The sequence below is a fragment of the Bufo bufo genome, chromosome 6 (genome assembly GCF_905171765.1).
Source record: "Bufo bufo chromosome 6, aBufBuf1.1, whole genome shotgun sequence".
Classification (NCBI taxonomy): Eukaryota; Metazoa; Chordata; class Amphibia; order Anura; family Bufonidae; genus Bufo; species Bufo bufo.
The window spans coordinates 281,744,931-281,765,018 of record NC_053394.1 but is presented as its reverse complement, the minus strand read 5'-3'; the positions used below and the strand labels follow the sequence as shown (position 1 = coordinate 281,765,018).

Below are 20,088 nucleotides of genomic sequence, written 5' to 3'. Positions count from 1 at the left end.
ACGGACATGGCAATACCTAATATGTCTACCTTTTTATAATTTATCAAGGTTTTACACAATAATATTTTTGAAACAAAAAAAAATGTTTTAGTATCTCCATAGTCTGAGACCCATAGTTTTTTTTATTTTTTGGGCCATTGTCTCATGTAAGGGCTCATTTTTTGCGGGATGAGGTGACGGTTTGATTGGTACTTTTTTGGCGTACATGCGACTTTTTTGATCACTTTTATTACCTTTTTTGGGAAGTAAGGTGGGCAAAATTTCAATTTCCTCATAGTTTTTATTTTTTTATTTTTATGGCGTTCACCGTGCGGGGAAAGTAACATGACCGTTTTATAGATCAGGTCGTTACGGACGCGGCGATACCTAATATGTGTAGTGTATTTTATTTTTTTTATTTTTATTCAGTGATAAATGTGTTTTTTTGAAACTTTACTTTTTTCACTTTTTTTTACTTTTTTTTTGACCCAGACCCACTTGGTTCTTGAAGATCCAGTGGGTCTGATGTCTGTATAATACAGTACAGAACAATATATATTGTTCTGTACTGTATTTTACACTTGTCTGAACAGATCTATGCCTTTCAGCACAGATCTGTTCAGCACCATGGACAGCAGGATGCCTGAGAGGCGTCCTGTTGCCATGGGAACCTTCCCCGTCTGCTCAGTACTGGTCAGAACTGCGCAGACGGGGAAGGGTAAGTACAGGGCTGAGGGGGGCTCTCTGGGGGCTCTCTCCCTCTCCCATCGGGGGGCTGCAAAGGCACAAACCGCGGGGATCAGTAACCGCAGAAAGCGCTACAAACCGCAGGTCTGAATTGACCTGCGGTTTGCAGCGATCGCCGACATGGGGGGGTCACAGGACCCCCCTCGGCATTGACCTAAGGTGCCCGGCTGTGTGTGACAGCCGGGATCTCAGCGCTGTCACCATGTCTGCAGACATGGTGACAGTTTATGCCATGACGTGTATACTCATCATGGCGCGCTAAGTAGCAGTGCGCCATGACGAGTATACTCGTCATAGGTGGGGAATATTTTCACACTTTCTCCTTCTCTGATCGCTTCCCTGACAGGAATTGGGGCGATCAGAGAAGGAGAAGCACATAGTCCCTCCCTAACCCCCCCTTACCTGCCCCGATGCGCTGCGATTGGTCCCTCTGCAGTAATGGACCAATCACAGCGATCGCGGGCGGGTCAGAGCTCCAATACAGCTCCTGCCGGCTTCTCTGGTTGCCTAGCAACCCCAGCACGCCGGCTTCACTGAAGCTTCAGCGCTTCGCTCCCTGCGCTGACAGTGAAAGCCGATCACGTACATGCACGTGGGGATGCGGTGAGGCACCACATTCCCCCACGTACATGTACGTGATGTTGCGTGAAGGGGTTAAATAGCATCTTCATGTATGTATCTCATCTCTCCATATCTGCAACATCTGCACTGTACCCTTAGACACCTTCTCCACTTTTCTATTTTCAATGCAGGCAGGATTACCTTGCTACTTGAGCTGCTTCCTTTAAATCCCATTATAACTTTGAAAAAAATGCTGTAGGAAATGTCTGACTGCTTAGAATAGAGTTTAACTAATGGGTTGTCCAGCTGCCAAGGTTTTACTATTCTACTCTCCTCAGAACCTAGGCTCCACTAAGCTCCAAGGCACAGGTTCAACTGATATCTTTATAGCTAGGCTACTGACTTTAATACTAATCATCTGTAGATAGTCTGTGTAAAGTATCACTGCATTCATCCATTTAGGCATTGATGTGTGTATTGGGCAATAAGGAATCCAAACACATCTGTATTATGGAACTATAGGTACACTGTGTGCCACTGCATGGTGCCTCTGGGAGGCACCATATTCTCCTCTAAAGGTAGTGGTTGCATGAGAGAATACATCTGCTGCAATGTGTCATGCTATGGAACCATACTTATCAACAGTATAGTGATTAAATTCAGGGCATGTAAGCCTCAGCCCAGGAACTCCTATACCCACCTAAGAATGCCAACTTATGGATGGGGCTTACATAAACTATGCCCATTTTTGGCCCAGGACAACCTGAGTATACAAAATCTGAGGTACATACAGTCAGGTCCATAAATATTGGGACATCGACACAATTCTAACATTTTTGGCTCTATACACCACCACAATGGATTTGAAATGAAACGAACAAGATGTGCTTTAACTGCAGACTGTCAGCTTTAATTTGAGGGTATTTACATCCAAATCAGGTAAATGGTGTACGAATTACAACAGTTTGCATATGTGCCTCCCACTTGTTAAGGAACCAAAAGTAATGGGACATAATAATAATAATCATGATAAATCAAACTTTCACTTTTTAATACTTGGTTGCAAATCCTTTGCAGTCAATTACAGTCTGAAGTCTGAAACGCATAAACATCACCAGACGCTAGGTTTCATCCCTGGTGATGCTCTGCCAGGCCTCTACTGCAACTGTCTTCAGTTCCTGCCTGTTCTTAGGGCATTTTCCCTTCAGTTTTGTCTTCAGCAAGTGAAATGCATGCTCAATCGGATTCAGGTCAGGTGATTGACTTGGTCATTGCATAACATTCCACTTCTTTCCCTAAAAAACTCTTTGGTTGCTTTTGCAGTATGTTTGGGTCATTGTCCATCTGCACTGTGAAGCGCCGTCCAATGAGTTCTGAAGCATTTGGCTGAATATGAGCAGATAATATTGCCTGAAACCCTTCCGAATTCACCCTTTAATAAATACAAGAGAACCAGTTCCATGGGCAGCCATACATGCCCACGCCATGACATTACCACCACCATGCTTCACAGATGAGGTGGTATGCTTAGGATCATGAGCAGTTCCTTTCCTTCTCCATACTCTTCTCTTCCCATCACTCTGGTACAAGTTGATCTTGGTCTCATCTGTCCATAGGATGTTGTTCCAGAACTGGGAAGGCTTTTTTAGATGTCGTTTGGCAAACTCTAATCTGGCCTTCCTGTTTTTGAGGCTCACCAATGGTTTACATCTTGTGGTGAACCCTCTGTATTCACTCTGGTGAAGTCTTCTCTTGATTGTTGACTTTGACACACATACACCTACCTCCTGGAGAGTGTTCTTGATCTGGCCAACTGTTGTGAAGGGTGTTTTCTTCACCAGGGAAAGAATTCTTCGGTCATCCACGACAGTTGTTTTCCGTGGTCTTCCAGGTCTTTTGGTGTTGCTGAGCTCACTGGTGCGTTATTTCTTTTTAAGAATGTTGCAAACAGTTGTTTTGGCCACGCCTAATGTTTGCTAGTTCTCTGATGGGTTTGTTTTGTTTTTTCAGCCTAATGATGGCTTGCTTCACTGATAGTGACAGCTCTTTGGATCTCATCTTGAGAGTTGACAGCAACAGATTCCAAATGCAAATAGCACACTTGAAATTAACTCTGGACCTTTTATCTGCTCATTGTAATTGGGATAATGAGGGAACAACACACACCTGGCCATGGAACAGTTGAGAAGCCAATTGTCCCATTACTTTTGGTTCCTTAACAAGAGGGAGACACATATGCAAACTGTTGTAATTCCTACACCGTTCACCTGATTTGGATGTAAATACCCTCAAATGAAAGCTGACAGTCTGCAGTTAAAGCACATCTTGTGGTGGTGTATAGAGCCAAAAATTTTAGAATTGTGTCAATGTCCCAATATTTATGGACCTGACTGTACATTCATTGTAAAAAAATAAATAAAAATAACACACCCAGATAGAAATGTTGGATTGCTGCAGTTATGCCTCAGGCAGTCATGTAAATGATTACATATGTGGTCTGATTAGACACTGGTTCTTGCCACAAGAGGGTGTAGAAGTGCTTACCCTGCTGCCCTATAAAAAGGCTCTCAGAGGCTACTTTTGGGTATTGTAGTTCTTGATGAGAGATTATGGACTGCTAGACATGCCTCTTCGATCCACTTGAAGACATTTTGCCCAGTTGACAGGCTTTAAGAGGGAGTGCATCATTGGACTGCGATAGTTGTTTCGATGAGTTGCCTGCCATGTAGGAAATTCTGAACTAGCTGTTAGGAGGTGTTGGAAGCAGTGGTTACATGAGGGCATGCACACATGATGAACAGGCTCTAGATGGCCCAGACAGATCACCAGTAGAGAGGATTGTTTGAGTGCCAACAAGTATGAGCAGCTCCCACAGTTTCGTGATCCACCATCCAGACACAGGCAGCCCCTTCATTACACACCCTTGTCTCTGCTTGGACCATTTTCAGGCGCTTAGCAGAAGGAAATTTGGTGTCATGGCAGCCCATTACGTGTCCTGCTATTGACAACCAGCTACCATTGCCTTTGTTTGCAGTGATATCAGGAACAAGAAATCTGGAACTGTATGGTTCTGTTTGGAATCTGATTGGGTTTGAATATGAAGGTCTTGTGGTAAGCATGTCAATCCTGCCTTTGCTGTGGAGCAACACACTTTCCCAACTGCTGGCGTGATCTGCCATCGCATGCAATATTCAGTCACCTCTAGTAGTAATGCAAGGTACATTAACAGCTCAGCGATATGTGCAGCTGCATGTGCAATCTCTCAAGACAGGGCTTTCAGCTGCTGTTTTTCAGCAGGATAATGCTCACCCACACACAGCAAGTGTTTCCCAGGAATGTCTCTGCCATATTGCAACACTTCCTTAGTCTGGCTGGTCGTCATTTTTTTTTCTCTAATAGAGCATTTATGGGACCAAATAAGATGCCAGCTTTGGCAACCTATGAGTTTGCAGGGTCTACAGGTCTAGCTGCAGCATCTGTTGGCAGATATGCCGCAGGATACCATACAGAACCTGCATGCCTTCATGCCCAACCATATCTCGTCTTGTATCCAGGCTAGAGGTGGCCCAACCAGGTACTAGAACCTCATTTTGCTCTAATATTGAAATCACTTTCATATATCATCATTAACTTCACTTCTTCTTGGAGCATTATTCTTTTTGTCAATAAGTATATATTCCATCACATGCAATAATATAAATAAAAAAACTCACCACTAAGTTACCAATCACCATGACCATCATAAATACAGTGAGGCACATGGCTTGTCCTGCCACCTCCATGCAGTCCCACATAGTCTCGATCCACTCCCCACACAGGATCCGGAAAACAATGAGGAAAGAGTGGAAAAAATCATGCATGTGCCACCGAGGAAGAACACAGTCTGAGTTGATCTTGCAAACACACTCTTTATAGCTCTTCCCAAAAAGCTGCATTCCCACCACTGCAAAGATGAAGACGATGATGGCCAAGACCAGTGTGAGATTTCCAAGGGCGCCTACCGAGTTACCAATGATTTTGATGAGCATGTTTAGTGTGGGCCAAGACTTAGCAAGTTTGAAGACCCTAAGCTAGAAGGATAAAAGAATATATGAGTTATTACAAAATAGGGTAAAACATTAACAATATATACTGTACATAAATGAAGTACCAAATAGCCACAAGGCCCGCTTATTCATTAGCATAATAGGAGCTAAAAGAGCATTTGTGGGCAGAAGCAACCCTATTAACCCTATGGCCTGGTTGGGTTGATTATGTCTGTCCGTTGTCCCGTTGCTGAGAAAACTACAGTTTTATTGATATACAAATCACCTCCCTAATGCACTAGGGCTGGCGAGAGGCCAGCCACAGCTCTTCTCCTTTCGCCTGTCTAGCCCTTTCTCGCTCCTTTGCCATGTCTCTGGGTCACAGTCGGAATAGATCAGTAGCGGGTAGGGAACAAGGGGTGGTCACCCACCCCTAGTGTCACACCGGTCACTGTATAAAAGTAGGTAAGGTTGAGCGCCAAACTCCCAAAAGACAGAGTATAAGTAAGTAATGGTGTTAATTAATCGATGAGGTAATCAAAAGTCACCAACCACAGGTCCTAGGGACTGGTGAGTAGGGCACAGTGGTGAGTTGGTAAAAGGTAAAAGAATAAGGTATTAGGTCAATTATTAAATCGTGCAACACTAAAATGGAATAAAATATAGATGCATAAAAAAGGAATCAATTCTTCAGGAATGTTAAAAACATAAAGATAATGATAAAAGTAAAATCATTGGTAAGAATCCACTCACTTCACAGGGGGGTCGCCACCAGGATAAACTCAAGACACCTGTGGCAAGTCACCCCCCTAAGCCGGGATCGCGTGTAGGTTGTTAGAGGTTGACGTAAACGCCCTGAGTGTACAGCCTGGTTGGTAAAGCAGCTGACGAGTCCAGAAGTGCGCAATCAATCCTCTTTAATGCTAAAATATACGGCTCAACGCGTTTCAGAGGTCATAATACCCCCTTCTTTAGGAGCAGATTCTGCTCCTGATGAAGGGGGTATTATGACCTCTAAAACACTTTGAGCCGTATATTTTAGCATTAAAGAGGATTGATTGTGCACTTCTGGACTCGTCTGCTGCTTTACCAACCAGGCTGTACACCCAGGGCGTTTACATCAACCTCTAACAACCCCTTGTTCCCTACCCGCTACTGATCTATTCCGCCTTCTCTGTGGTGTTTAGCTTTGTCCTACACCAGAGCAGCCTCTCCATCTTACTATTTCCTTTTTTCCAATTTCTTCATCGTACGGTCCTGGTGGCGCCCCTTCTCTATCCTTTTCTTCAGGGACAAAGCACAGTCCCTTGTAGCTTTTGGATAACCTCCTTCTTTTTTCTTTTCTCCACTTCTGCTCTGGGTCACAGGACATGCTCAGTGAGAATCTGCGCTGCTTGGAGAGCAGTAGATCCACTGCAAACGCACCAAGACGCAGTGCAGGCGCTAGAATTCAGGGGACTGAGGGAGGGATAAAAGCTGAAGGGATATAAACAAACTGGTGCTACGCTCTGGCCTGCCCCAAAGTGCTCCAGGAAAGTCATTTGCATATCAATAAAAACATAGTTTTTATATCAACTGGGCAACGGACAAACATTATCAGGGTATTGTTATAATTAGTATAATCAACCCTACCTGCCTGTAAGCCTGGTTTAATAGGGTTGATCATAACAGATGTTATGAATTTACTCTAGTTTTCTGATGTAGAAAAGTTGTATATTTTGGCTAATTTGTTTCACCAAATTTACAACTTTCCACCCTTTTAGAAGACAGGGAGGGATTGGGCTGTGGGTGGGACCTCCACTGCCTGTCACATTTACCAATATGCACACCAGATAACTGGTGCACATTACACTAAAAAGCTCCTTACTGATATAGATTTCATCTTCTGGCTCATGGAACATGTACCAAAATTATTAACCTTTTCAGGACACAGCCCATTTCCATTTATTTTTTTCTGTTTTCATTTTTTTCTCCCTGCCTTCCAAGTGTCATATATACAGGTTGTATTTTTTTTTCATTTCACCATTTAATTTACCCTTGTATTGGAAAATAGTAAAAAAAAATCCTTTGGGTGAAATTGGAAAAAAAATAAAATTCTGACATTCTTTTTGGGGTTTTGCTTTTACAATGTTCAATGTGTGCAAAAAAGTATATGATCTTATTCTGCAGGCCTGTACAATTACAAATTTACATACTATATTATATATATATATTATAAATAAAAAATAATGATTATTTTTTCTTCTCACTACCATATTCTGACACTTGGTGTTTTTTTTGTAGGGTGAGCTATAGTTTTTATTTTGGGCTACAGAAGGCTTTTTGATCGCCCTTTTATAAAAATGTTTGGAAGGGAGAAAATGACTAAAACAGCAAATAGGCCAATTTTTTTTTACATTATGACAGCTTCATTGTTTGGAATTTTTGAACATGGCAATAGCAATTATGTTTATTTTTTATGTTTTTTTTAACATGTAAACTTGGGAAAGGGGGTGATTTGAATTTTTTTTATATTTTTGGTCTTTTTTAATTACATTTTCTCCCTTTTTACTGTCATTTTGGGTTCCCTTAGGGGACTTGCTCATGTGATTTTTGGATTGCTTATACCATAGACTGCAATAGTATACTAATACAGTCTATGACATTCTAACTGGCTTCTACACAAGCTGTGTGGCAGGCAAGCAGGTAGTTTGCTATGTTAGGTGGGGCAGCTTTCACAAGCTTTATTTGGCCCAGTTCATACAACCATCACACACCTTGGACATACAGTTACAGTACAGACCAAAAGTTTGGACACACCTTCTCATTCAAAGAGTTTTCTTTATTTTCATGACTATGAAGGCATCAAAACTATGAATTAACACATGTGGAATTATATACATAACAAACAAGTGTGAAACAACTGAAAATATGTCATATTCTAGGTTCTTCAAAGTAGCCACCTTTTGCTTTGATTACTGCTTTGCACACTCTTGGCATTCTCTTGATGAGCTTCAAGAGGTAGTCCCCTGAAATGGTCTTCCAACAGTCTTGAAGGAGTTCCCAGAGATGCTTAGCACTTGTTGGCCCTTTTGCCTTTACTCTGCGGTCCAGCTCACCCCAAACCATCTCGATTGGGTTCAGGTCCGGTGACTGTGGAGGCCAGGTCATCTGGCGCAGTACCCCATCACTCTCCTTCATGGTCAAATAGCCCTTACTTTCAAAGTTTTCCCAATTTTTCGGCTGACTGACTGACCTTCATTTCTTAAAGTAATGATGGCCACTTGTTTTTCCTTACTTAGCTGCTTTTTTCTTGCCATAATACAAATTCTAACAGTCTATTCAGTAGGACTATCAGCTGTGTATCCACCTGACTTCTCCTCAACGCAACTGATGGTCCCAACCCCATTTATAAGGCAATAAATCCCACTTATTAAACCTGACAGGGCACACCTATGAAGTGAAAACCATTTCAGGGGACTACCTCTTGAAGCTCATCAAGAGAATGCCAAGAGTGTGCAAAGCAGTAATCAAAGCAAAAGGTGGCTACTTTGAAGAACCTAGAATATGACATATTTTCAGTTGTTTCACACTTGTTTGTTATGTATCTAATTCCACATGTGTTAATTCATAGTTTTGATGCCTTCAGTCTGAATGTACAATTTTTATAGTCATGAAAATAAAGAAAACTCTTTGAATGAGAAGGTGTGTCCAAACTTTTGGTCTGTACTGTATGTCAAGATGCACAAACCGTTTAAGAGGCTTGCACCCCTTAATATTGGTGCATTATACACCAACATTTTAAAAAAACAACAATTAAAAAAACAGGAGTCTTAATAAATTCCGAACCCTTGTTTTTTAATAGTTGAGCTGATGCATTTCTATCTATATCAACTGCGGCTTCATATTTAGAAGAGTCAAAGTGCAGACAATATAGATATAGATGGAATTTATCAATGAGAGTTGCACATTTTTGATTAAGGCCTTATTTGTGTAAAAATGTGTCACTTTTCCCCTTTTCAAATACACTTGCCACATTCATAAGAAATGAGTGTGACATGCAGGAGGGTGCAGGGCCAATGTGGATCAACAGATTTAAAGAGGTTCTGAGTCTAGGTCATCAATATTAGATCAGCAGGGGTCTGATTACTGGTACTCCCAGGGATCAGCTGTGGAGCTCCAGTGAGCGCCATGGTCTCCTTACAGCTTACCAAGCACAGTACCCTCCATTTGATAGCTGCTGTGCTTGGCACTGCAGCTCAGCTCCATTCACTTGAATGGGGCTGAGCTGAGCCTAGCCCATGTGACAGATGAGTGTGATATTACATGGCCTAGGACAGGGATGCTCAGCCTTCGGCCCTCCAGCTGTTGCAAAGCTACAACTCCCAGCATGCCCTAATAGCTGTAGGTTGTCCAGGCATGCTGTGCATTGTAGTATAGCAACATATGGAGCAGTGGCATACATAGAGAAGTAAGGGCCCTATAGCAAGGATCAAACCAGGCTCTCCACACAGGACAGAAGGGTTTCTACCTAAGCCCTTTTCAATGACACTTGGGCCATTTTTCCACTACCTGATTTGCTTAAAATTGTTCCTTTAGAGGGTAGAGACCTGACCAAGTTTTTACCTCCAGTAGAAGAGGAGATAATCCTAACTAAGAATGGGCCCCCTTTTGACCTGAAGAGGTTCACATGCTCAAGGAGTGCCGCGAAGAGGCCATTAATATGTAAATTTTGGAGAACACCTTTAAGCTAATTTACCTCAGAAAACAGATGTAAGTTAAAGGTGTTTTCCTGGAGTACAATATTGATGACTGATCTGATCAGTGGGAGTCCAACTCCCAGCACTACCACCAATCAGCTGTTTGAAGAAGCTGCGTCACTCCAGTGAGAGCTGTGACCTCCTCACAGCATATCAAGCACATTGTATAGCGGCTGTGCTTGGTATTTCAGCCCAGAACCATTCAATTGAATGGGACTGAGCTGCATATAGGCCATGTGACTGTAGAAGATGATGTCACTGGCCTAGGCAGAGGCCACAATGCTCACCGGACTGCCATGGCCTCTTTAAACAGCTGATCTGTTGGGCTCCTGGGAGTTTGACCACCATCAATCACATATTAATGACCTATCCGGAGGATAAGCCATTAATATTTTACACCCAGAAAACCCCTTTTAACCTGAAATCGGTGTCATCCCCTAGCTAGCGTAGATTTCAGTCTCAGATGCACAGATCTCCTGCAATGTGCCAAAATTATTAAGAGGTGTGCACCACTTCCTAATTTTGCAGCAAGTCACTGTGATATATTGCAATTGGATTAGGAGCCCAGTTGGATAGTTTTTTCCATCTTTTTAACTAGCTATGTGACATGAACATCTTTACTAACACATTTCAAGTTGGGCCCAGGACCTACCAGACGGAAGGAACGCAACACTGACAGACCATCCACATTAGCCAGGCCAAGTTCCACCAAACTCAGGGTGACTATTATGCTGTCAAAAATGTTCCATCCAACCTGGAAATAGTTATATGGATCCAAGGCAATCACCTTGAAGAACATTTCAGCTGCAAAAATACCAGTAAAAACCTGCAAAACAAATCTGTTAGTGAGCCACAGATGATATGTTGGCAGGATTAAGACAGTCAATCAACAATATTATTACAATGAATATATACAGTCAGGTCCATAAATATTGGGACATCGATACAATTCTAAATTTTTTGGCTCTATACACCACCACAATAGATTTGAAATGAAACAAACAAGATGTGCTTTAACTGCAGACTGTCAGCTTTAATTTGAGGGTATTTACATCCAAATCAGGTGAACGGTGTAGGAATTACAACAGTTTGCATATGTGCCTCCCACTTGTTAAGGGACCAAAAGTAATAGGACAATTGGCTTCTCGACTGTTCTATGGCCAGGTGTCTGTTATTCCCTCATTATCCCAATTACAATGAGCAGATAAAAGGTCCAGAGTTCATTTCAAGTGTGCTATTTGCATTAGGAATCTGTTGCTGTCAACTCTCAAGATGAGATCCAAAGAGCTGTCACTATCAGTGAAGCAAGCCATCATTAGGCTGAAAAAACTAAACAAACCCATCCGAGAGATAGCAAAAACATTAGGCGTGGCCAAAACAACTGTTTGGAACATTCTTTAAAAAAAGGAATGCACCGGTTAGCTCAGCAACACCAAAAGACCCGGAAAACCACGGAAAACAACTGTGGTGGATGACCGAAGAATTCTTTCCCTGGTGAAGAAAACACCCTTCACAACAGTTGGCCAGATCAAGAACACTCTCCAGGAGGTAGGTGTATGTGTGTCAAATTCAACAATCAAGAGAAGACTTCACCAGAGGGTTAACCACAAGATGTAAACCATTGGTGAGCCTAAAAAACAGGAAGGCCAGATTAGAGTTTGCCAAACGACATCTAAAAAAAGCCTTCACAGTTCTGGAACAACATCCTATGGACAGATGAGACCAAGATCAACTTGTACCAGAGTGATGGGAAGAGAAGAGTATGGAGAAGGAAAGGAACTGCTCATGATCCTAAGCATACCACCTCATTAGTGAAGCATGGTGGTGGTAGTATCATGGTGTGGGCATGTATGGCTGCCCATGGAACTGGTTCGCTTGTATTTATTGATGATGTGACTGCTGACAAAAGCAGCAGGATGAATTCTGAAGTGTTTTGGGCAATTTTATCTGCTCATATTCAGCCAAATGCTTCAGAACTCATTGGACGGCGCTTCACAGTGCAGATGGACAATGACCCAAAGCATACTGCAAAAGCAAACAAAGAGTTTTTTAACCACTTGCCGCACGCCTAACGCCGAAAGGCGTCATTGCGGCGGCTCCCCCAGGCTACGCTAACGCCAATAGGCGTCATCTCGCGTGAGCCGAGATTTCCTGTGAACGCGCGCACACAGGCGCGCGCGCTCACAGGAACGGAAGGTAAGAGAGTTGATCTCCAGCCTGCCAGCGGCGATCGTTCGCTGGCAGGCTGGAGATGTGTTTTTTTTAACCCCTAACAGGTATATTAGACGCTGTTTTGATAACAGCGTCTAATATACCTGCTACCTGGTCCTCTGGTGGTCCCCTTTGTTTGGATCGACCACCAGAGGACACAGGCAGCTCAGTAAAGTAGCACCAAGCACCACTACACTACACTACACCCCTCCCCGTCACTTATTAACCCCTTATTAGCCCCTGATCACCCCATATAGACTCCCTGATCACCCCCCTGTCATTGATTACCCCCCTGTCATTGATTACCCCCCTGTAAAGCTCCATTCAGACGTCCGCATGATTTTTACGGATCCACTGATAGATGGATCGGATCCGCAAAACGCATCCGGACGTCTGAATGAAGCCTTACAGGGGCGTGATCAATGACTGTGGTGATCACCCCATATAGACTCCCTGATTACCCCCCCTGTCATTGATTACCCCCCTGTCATTGATTACCCCCCTGTAAAGCTCCATTCAGACGTCCGCATGATTTTTACGGATCCACTGATAGATGGATCGGATCCGCAAAACGCATCCGGACGTCTGAATGAAGCCTTACAGGGGCATGATCAATGACTGTGGTGATCACCCCCCTGTCATTGATTACCCCCCTGTAAAGCTCCATTCAGATGTCCGCATGATTTTTACGGATGCACTGATAGATGGATCGGATCCGCAAAACGCATCCGGACGTCTGAATGAAGCCTTACAGGGGCATGATCAATGACTGTGGTGATCACCCCATATAGACTCCCTGATCACCCCCCTGTAAAGCTCCATTCAGATGTCCGCATGATTTTTACGGATGCACTGATAGATGGATCGGATCCGCAAAACGCATCCGGACGTCTGAATGAAGCCTTACAGGGGCGTGATCAATGACTGTGGTGATCACCCCATATAGACTCCCTGATCACCCCCCTGTCATTGATTACCCCCCTGTCATTGATTACCCCCCTGTAAAGCTCCATTCAGACGTCCGCATGATTTTTACGGATCCACTAATAGATGGATCGGATCCGCAAAACGCATCCGGACGTCTGAATGAAGCCTTACAGGGGCGTGATCAATGACTGTGGTGATCACCCCATATAGACTCCCTGATCACCCCCCTGTCATTGATCACCCCCCTGTCATTGATCAACCCCCTGTCATTGATCACCCCCCTGTAAGGCTCCATTCAGACATTTTTTTGGCCCAAGTTAGCGGAATTATTTATTTTTTTTTCTTACAAAGTCTCATATTCCACTAACTTGTGTCAAAAAATAAAATCTCACATGAACTCACCATACCCCTCACGGAAACCAAATGCGTAAAATTTTTTAGATATTTATATTCCAGACTTCTTCTCACGCTTTAGGGCCCCTAGAATGCCAGGGCAGTATAAATACCCCACATGTGACCCCATTTCGGAAAGAAGACACCCCCAGGTATTCCGTGAGGGGCATATTGAGTCCATGAAAGATTGAAATTTTTGTCCCAAGTTAGCGGAACGGGAGACTTTGTGAGAAAAAAATTAAAAATATCAATTTCCGCTAACTTGTGCCAAAAAAAAAAAATTTCTATGAACTCGCCATGCCCCTCATTGAATACCTTGGGGTGTCTTCTTTCCAAAATGGGGTCACATGTGGGGTATTTATACTGCCCTGGCATTCTAGGGGCCCCAAAGCGTGAGAAGAAGTCTGGTATCCAAATGTCTAAAAATGCCCTCCTAAAAGGAATTTGGGCACCTTTGCGCATCTAGGCTGCAAAAAAGTGCCACACATCTGGTATCGCCGTACTCAGGAGAAGTTGGGGAATGTGTTTTGGGGTGTCATTTTACATATACCCATGCTGGGTGAGAGAAATATCTTGGTCAAATGCCAACTTTGTATAAAAAAATGGGAAAAGTTGTCTTTTGCCAAGATATTTCTCTCACCCAGCAAGGGTATATGTAAAATGACACCCCAAAACACATTCCCCAACTTCTCCTGAATACGGCGATACCACATGTGTGACACTTTTTTGCAGCCTAGGTGGGCAAAGGGGCCCATATTCCAAAGAGCACCTTTAGGATTTCACAGGTCATTTACCTACTTACCACACATTAGGGCCCCTGGAAAATGCCAGGGCAGTATAACTACCCCACAAGTTACCCCATTTTGGAAAGAAGACACCCCAAGGTATTCCGTGAGGGGCATGGCGAGTTCCTAGAATTTTTTATTTTTTGTCACAAGTTAGTGGAAAATGCTGTTTTTTTTTTTTTTGTTTTTTTTTTCATACAAAGTCTCATATTCCACTAACTTGTGACAAAAAATAAAAACTTCCATGAACTCACTATGCCCATCAGCGAATACCTTGGGGTCTCTTCTTTCCAAAATGGGGTCACTTGTGGGGTAGTTATACTGCCCTGGCATTCTAGGGGCCCAAATGTGTGGTAAGGAGTTTGAAATCAAATTCTGTAAAAAATGACCTGTGAAATCCGAAAGGTGCTCTTTGGAATATGGGCCCCTTTGCCCACCTAGGCTGCAAAAAAGTGTCACACATCTGGTATCCCCGTACTCAGGAGAAGTTGGGGAATGTGTTTTGGGGTGTCATTTTACATATACCCATGCTGGGTGAGAGAAATATCTTGGCAAAAGACAACTTTTCCCATTTTTTTATACAAAGTTGGCATTTGACCAAGATATTTATCTCACCCAGCATGGGTATATGTGAAAAGACACCCCAAAACACATTCCTCAACTTCTCCTGAATACAGAGATACCAGATGTGTGACACTTTTTTGCAGCCTAGGTGGGCAAAGGGGCCCATATTCCAAAGAGCACCTTTCGGATTTCACTCGTCATTTTTTACAGAATTTGATTTCAAACTCCTTACCACACATTTGGGCCCCTAGAATGCCAGGGCAGTATAACTACCCCACAAGTGACCCCATTTTGGAAAGAAGAGACCCCAAGGTATTCGCTGATGGGCATAGTGAGTTCATGGAAGTTTTTATTTTTTGTCACAAGTTAGTGGAATATGAGACTTTGTATGAAAAAAAAATAAAAAATAAAAATCATAATTTTCCACTAACTTGTGACAAAAAATAAAAAATTCTAGGAACTTGCCATGCCCCTCACGGAATACCTTGGGGTGTCTTCTTTCCAAAATGGGGTCACTTGTGGGGTAGTTATACTGCCCTGGCATTCTAGGGGCCCGAATGTGTGGTAAGGAGTTTGAAATCAAATTCTGTAAAAAAATGACCAGTGAAATCTGAAAGGTGCTCTTTGGAATATGGGCCCCTTTGCCCACCTAGGCTGCAAAAAAGTGTCACACGTCTGGTATTGCCGTACTCAGGAGAAGGTGGGGAATGTGTTTTGGGGTGTCATTTTACATATACCCATGCTGGGTGAGAGAAATATCTTGGCAAAAGACAACTTTTCCCATTTTTTTTATACAAAGTTGGCATTTGACCAAGATATTTATCTCACCCAGCATGGGTATATGTAAAAAGACACCCCAAAACACATTCCTCAACTTCTCCTGAATACAGAGATACCAGATGTGTGACACTTTTTTGCAGCCTAGGTGGGCAAAGGGGCCCATATTCCAAAGAGCACCTTTCGGATTTCACAGGTCATTTTTTACAGAATATGATTTCAAACTCCTTACCACACATTTGGGCCCCTAGAATGCCAGGGCAGTATAACTACCCCACAAGTGACCCCATTTTGGAAAGAAGAGACCCCAAGGTATTTCGTGATGGGCATAGTGAGTTCATAGAAGTTTTTATTTTTTGTCACAAGTTAGTGGAATATGAGACTTTGTAAGAAAAAAAAAAAAAAAAAAAAATCATCATTTTCCGCTAACTTGTGACAAAAAATAAAAAGTTCTATGAACTCACTATGCCCATCAGCGAATACCTTAGGGTGTGTACTTTCCGAAATGGGGTCATTTGTGGGGTGTTTGTACTGTCTGGGCATTGTAGAACCTCAGGAAACATGACAGGTGCTCAGAAATTCAGAGCTGCTTCAAAAAGCGGAAATTCACATTTTTGTACCATAGTTTGTAAACGCTATAACTTTTACCCAAACCATTTTTTTTTTACCCAAACATTTTTTTTTTATCAAAGACATGTAGAACTATAAATTTAGAGCAAAATTTCTATATGGATCTCGTTTTTTTTTGCAAAATTTTACAACTGAAAGTGAAAAATGTCATTTTTTTGCAAAAAAAATCGTTAAATTTCGATTAATAACAAAAAAAGTAAAAATGTCAGCAGCAATGAAATACCACCAAATGAAAGCTCTATTAGTGAGAAGAAAAGGAGGTAAAATTCATTTGGGTGGTAAGTTGCATGGCCGAGCAATAAACGGAGAAAGTAGTGTAGTGCCGATTTGTAAAAAAGGGCCTGGTCTTTAGGGGGGTATAAACCTGTGGTCCTTAAGTGGTTAAGGAAAGAAGTGGAATGTTATGCAATGGGCAAGTCAATCACCTGACCTGAATCCGATTGAGCATGCATTTCACTTGCTGAAGACAAAACTGAAGGGAAAATGCCCCAAGAACAAGCAGGAACTGAAGACAGTTGCAGTAGAGGCCTGGCAGAGCATCACCAGGGATGAAACCCAGTGTCTGGTGATGGCTATGTGTTCCAGACTTCAGGCTGTAATTGACTGCAAAAGATTTGCAACCAAGTATTAAAAAGTGAAAGTTAGATTTATGATTATTATTATGTCCCATTACTTTTGGTCCCTTAAAAATTGGGAGGCACATATGCAAACTGTTGTAATTCCTACACCGTTCACCTGATTTGGATGTAAATACCCTCAAATTAAAGCTGACAGTCTGCAGTTAAAGCACATCTTGTTTGTTTCATTTCAAATCCATTTTGGTGGTGTATAGAGCCAAAAAATGTTAGAATTGTGTCGATGTCCCAATATTTATGGACCTGACTGTATATAATGTAAAAAATGCTCCAAAAACTGAATTGGTGTTTTCCCCCAAAAATATTGGCCCAGGACGTGCCTGCATCAAAAATCTGTTTAAAAAAGTGGTGCAAAATGGGGCAATTTGGTGCATCTAGGGTTACTACACTTTACATGATCGAAAATGGGGCTGGTCTTAGTAGAAAGTGGGCAGTCATTCAAACATGAAAGGAGAAGGGCCTGAAATGTTGCACGTAAAATTCTATCTCAAAGTAAGCAAACTAATAGTTGGTATAGAGTCAGAGAAAAGTGTCCATCCCTGCACCACATTTATTATCCAGCCTGATCCACTGTGATAAATCTGGTGCAGGTCTAGACAGTCTGTCTAAGCTTACAATATCTATAGGCCTAGTAAATCTGGGCCTCTTATGGCCAAATTCATTAAACTGTCTTTGTTGCTTATAGCAATCAATCATCGCACATCTTTTATTTTCATATTCTGCTCTGTAAAAGAAAAAAAATGAAAGGTGTACCTTGATTGGTTGCTATGGGCATCAAAAACCACTTCCTAGCTTTTCCCCAATGTGTGAAGCCAACCATGTTCAGACAGAGAATGTTGTCCGCAACAAAATCTGCCACGTATCCCAGGGTAGAAACTGTTGCATTGTGCTGCGGTTTCTGCTGCGGGTTTTCGTGCGGACCCGCTCTAGTTTTAGCTACATTAAATAAAGCTAAATCGCGAGCAGGATCCTCTTGTGGCTTTGTGAGGCCTCCCCATGGTAATGTACAGGTCCATTCTTGATGCATTCTTGAAAACCAAGCGGCAAAAATAATCAGCCAAATCAACTGCAGCACGTCCTCCCATTGAAAACAATGGGAGAGTGTCTCAGCACAAACTTGGCCTGGTTTTTCGTCACCGAATCCGCGCTGAAACCCACGCTCAAAATCCTCTGTGAGCATGAGCCCTAAGGATGAGACTAACATATTTTTTGTCTGTGTTTCTGTCAGTTTTTTGTTTTTTTTGCGGCCTTTATGCGGAATCATTCACTTCACTGTGGGTCATAAAAAAAAAATGGAAATGACTCCGTGTGCGTTCCGTATCCGCATGTCCATTCTTCAAAAAAAATTAAACATGTCCTATTATTGTCCGCATTACGGATAGTACTGTTCTATTATGGGCCGGCTCTTCAGTTCCGTAGAATGCGGAATATATATGGCCTGTATCTGTGTTTTGCGGATCTGTAATTTGCAGACTGGAAAACAACAATGGTCGTGTACATGAGCCCTTAGGAAGCCATTGCCAGAATGACTCCTTTTTATCTATGTTTATTATGCAATATATAATATAGCCACTAGAGGGCCAAATGGACTAAACCACGGTACTCCCCACTGGGGAAGGTATCCTCAAATATATGACCAGCAATATATTAGTTAGGTCTCATGCAAACGACCGTATGTATTTTGCGGTCTGCAAACTGCAAATTCACAAGATACGTATATTGGCAGTGTGCATGTAACATTTTTTGGGCGGTCCAATAGTAGAAATGCCTATTCTTGTCTGCACAGCAGACAAGAATTGGATATTAAATATGTATACTTAAGACAGGCACTCTACACTTGTAACCATCCAGAGAGAGTATTACCTTGATTCATATTTAAAGGATAACGGTCATATTTTCATAAAAAAATCTATTTTAGCATATGCTACTGCTGCAGCAGCAGCATTATGCATAAAGCAATCTTTCGTTTCTTCACTTACCACTGTTTTCCTTGAGTTTTCCCCTTAGTTACGGCTGTTTTGAATCCTACATTATGAGGATCTTCTCAAGATGACTCCTCTGCCAGTTCTCTGAGGCCAAAACTGCTTTCCGTCAGGTCACATACAAACATTTGCATACATGATAAATAATACATTTGCATACATGATAAATAATAAATAATAAGTAATAAATGAAAATCAGTTCTAGAACATGATTAAAAACCAAATTATGCCTTGTTTGCAGACTACAAAATACATATGGTCATTTGCATGAGACCTAACTACCGTATTTTTCGCTTTATAAGACGCACTTTTTTCCCCTCCAAAGTGGAGGGAAAAAGTCAGTGCGTCTTATAAAAGGAAGGTGACCCAAATGTGTAACCTGCTGCAGCTCAGCAGCTCTCACTAACAGCTCCTGAGCTGCCATGAAACTGTAGAAGGGCAGGCGGGCGGCCGTACAGAACTTAGTGTGGGCGGGCAGACGGGAATGTACTTGCCATTCTCTCATGCTGCGCTCTTTTGGTTATGTACTGGGTGGGCGGTGCGGGCCGGAGTGAATGAGTTAGAACAGGCTGGCAGCACTTAGCCTTCAGTGAAGCCGCCAGCCCAAGCATACATTGCGGCACTAAGCAGCACCTTGGGCGGGCTGGCGGCTTCACTGAATGCTAAGAGATGCCGGCAGCCCGCGCTTCCATTTCATTCATTGCTGCGCTGCCCTACACTACAGTATCGTTGGGCAGGCTGGCGGCTTCTCTGCAAGTCCTTCCACTCACCCCAGCAGCAGTATCCCTCTGTGCTGCCTTCTGTGCTGATTGGTGGTGAGCGAGTCCTGCTCCCCCCTGCCTCCACCAATCAGCTCCATACATTTCCTCCACAAATCAGCGTCCCACATTGTTCGCACCATATGACCTCCCCCCTGTCCGGGTACCGTAGATTGCTGCCTAAGTCCCATGATGAGGACAGCTCAACGCAATATACGGTACCCTAATGAAAAATGTGTGCCAAATATGACTATAACACCCCTCATCCAGAGGAATCCACCCATATACTGCAGTACATGGGTGTATTCTTATTGATAAGGGGGGGTTATACGGTAGTCATATCAGTTACCATAAGCTAATACAGTCCAGGGTATA

At 42.7% G+C, this 20,088-nt stretch overlaps 1 protein-coding gene across 4 annotated transcripts in view; it reads right to left on the bottom strand.

The window, feature by feature from the left end:
• SCN4A (sodium voltage-gated channel alpha subunit 4) overlaps positions 1-20,088 on the bottom strand; it is a 178,537-nt gene that overhangs the window by 60,238 nt on the left and 98,211 nt on the right. For all 4 annotated transcript variants that reach the window (XM_040435981.1, XM_040435982.1, XM_040435983.1 and 1 more), the window contains 2 exons: positions 10,704-10,877; positions 5,001-5,357 (listed from right to left, as the gene is read on the bottom strand). In XM_040435981.1, coding sequence (XP_040291915.1) covers positions 5,001-5,357; positions 10,704-10,877 — 531 coding nt within the window. The remainder of the gene's footprint in view (positions 1-5,000; positions 5,358-10,703; positions 10,878-20,088) is intronic.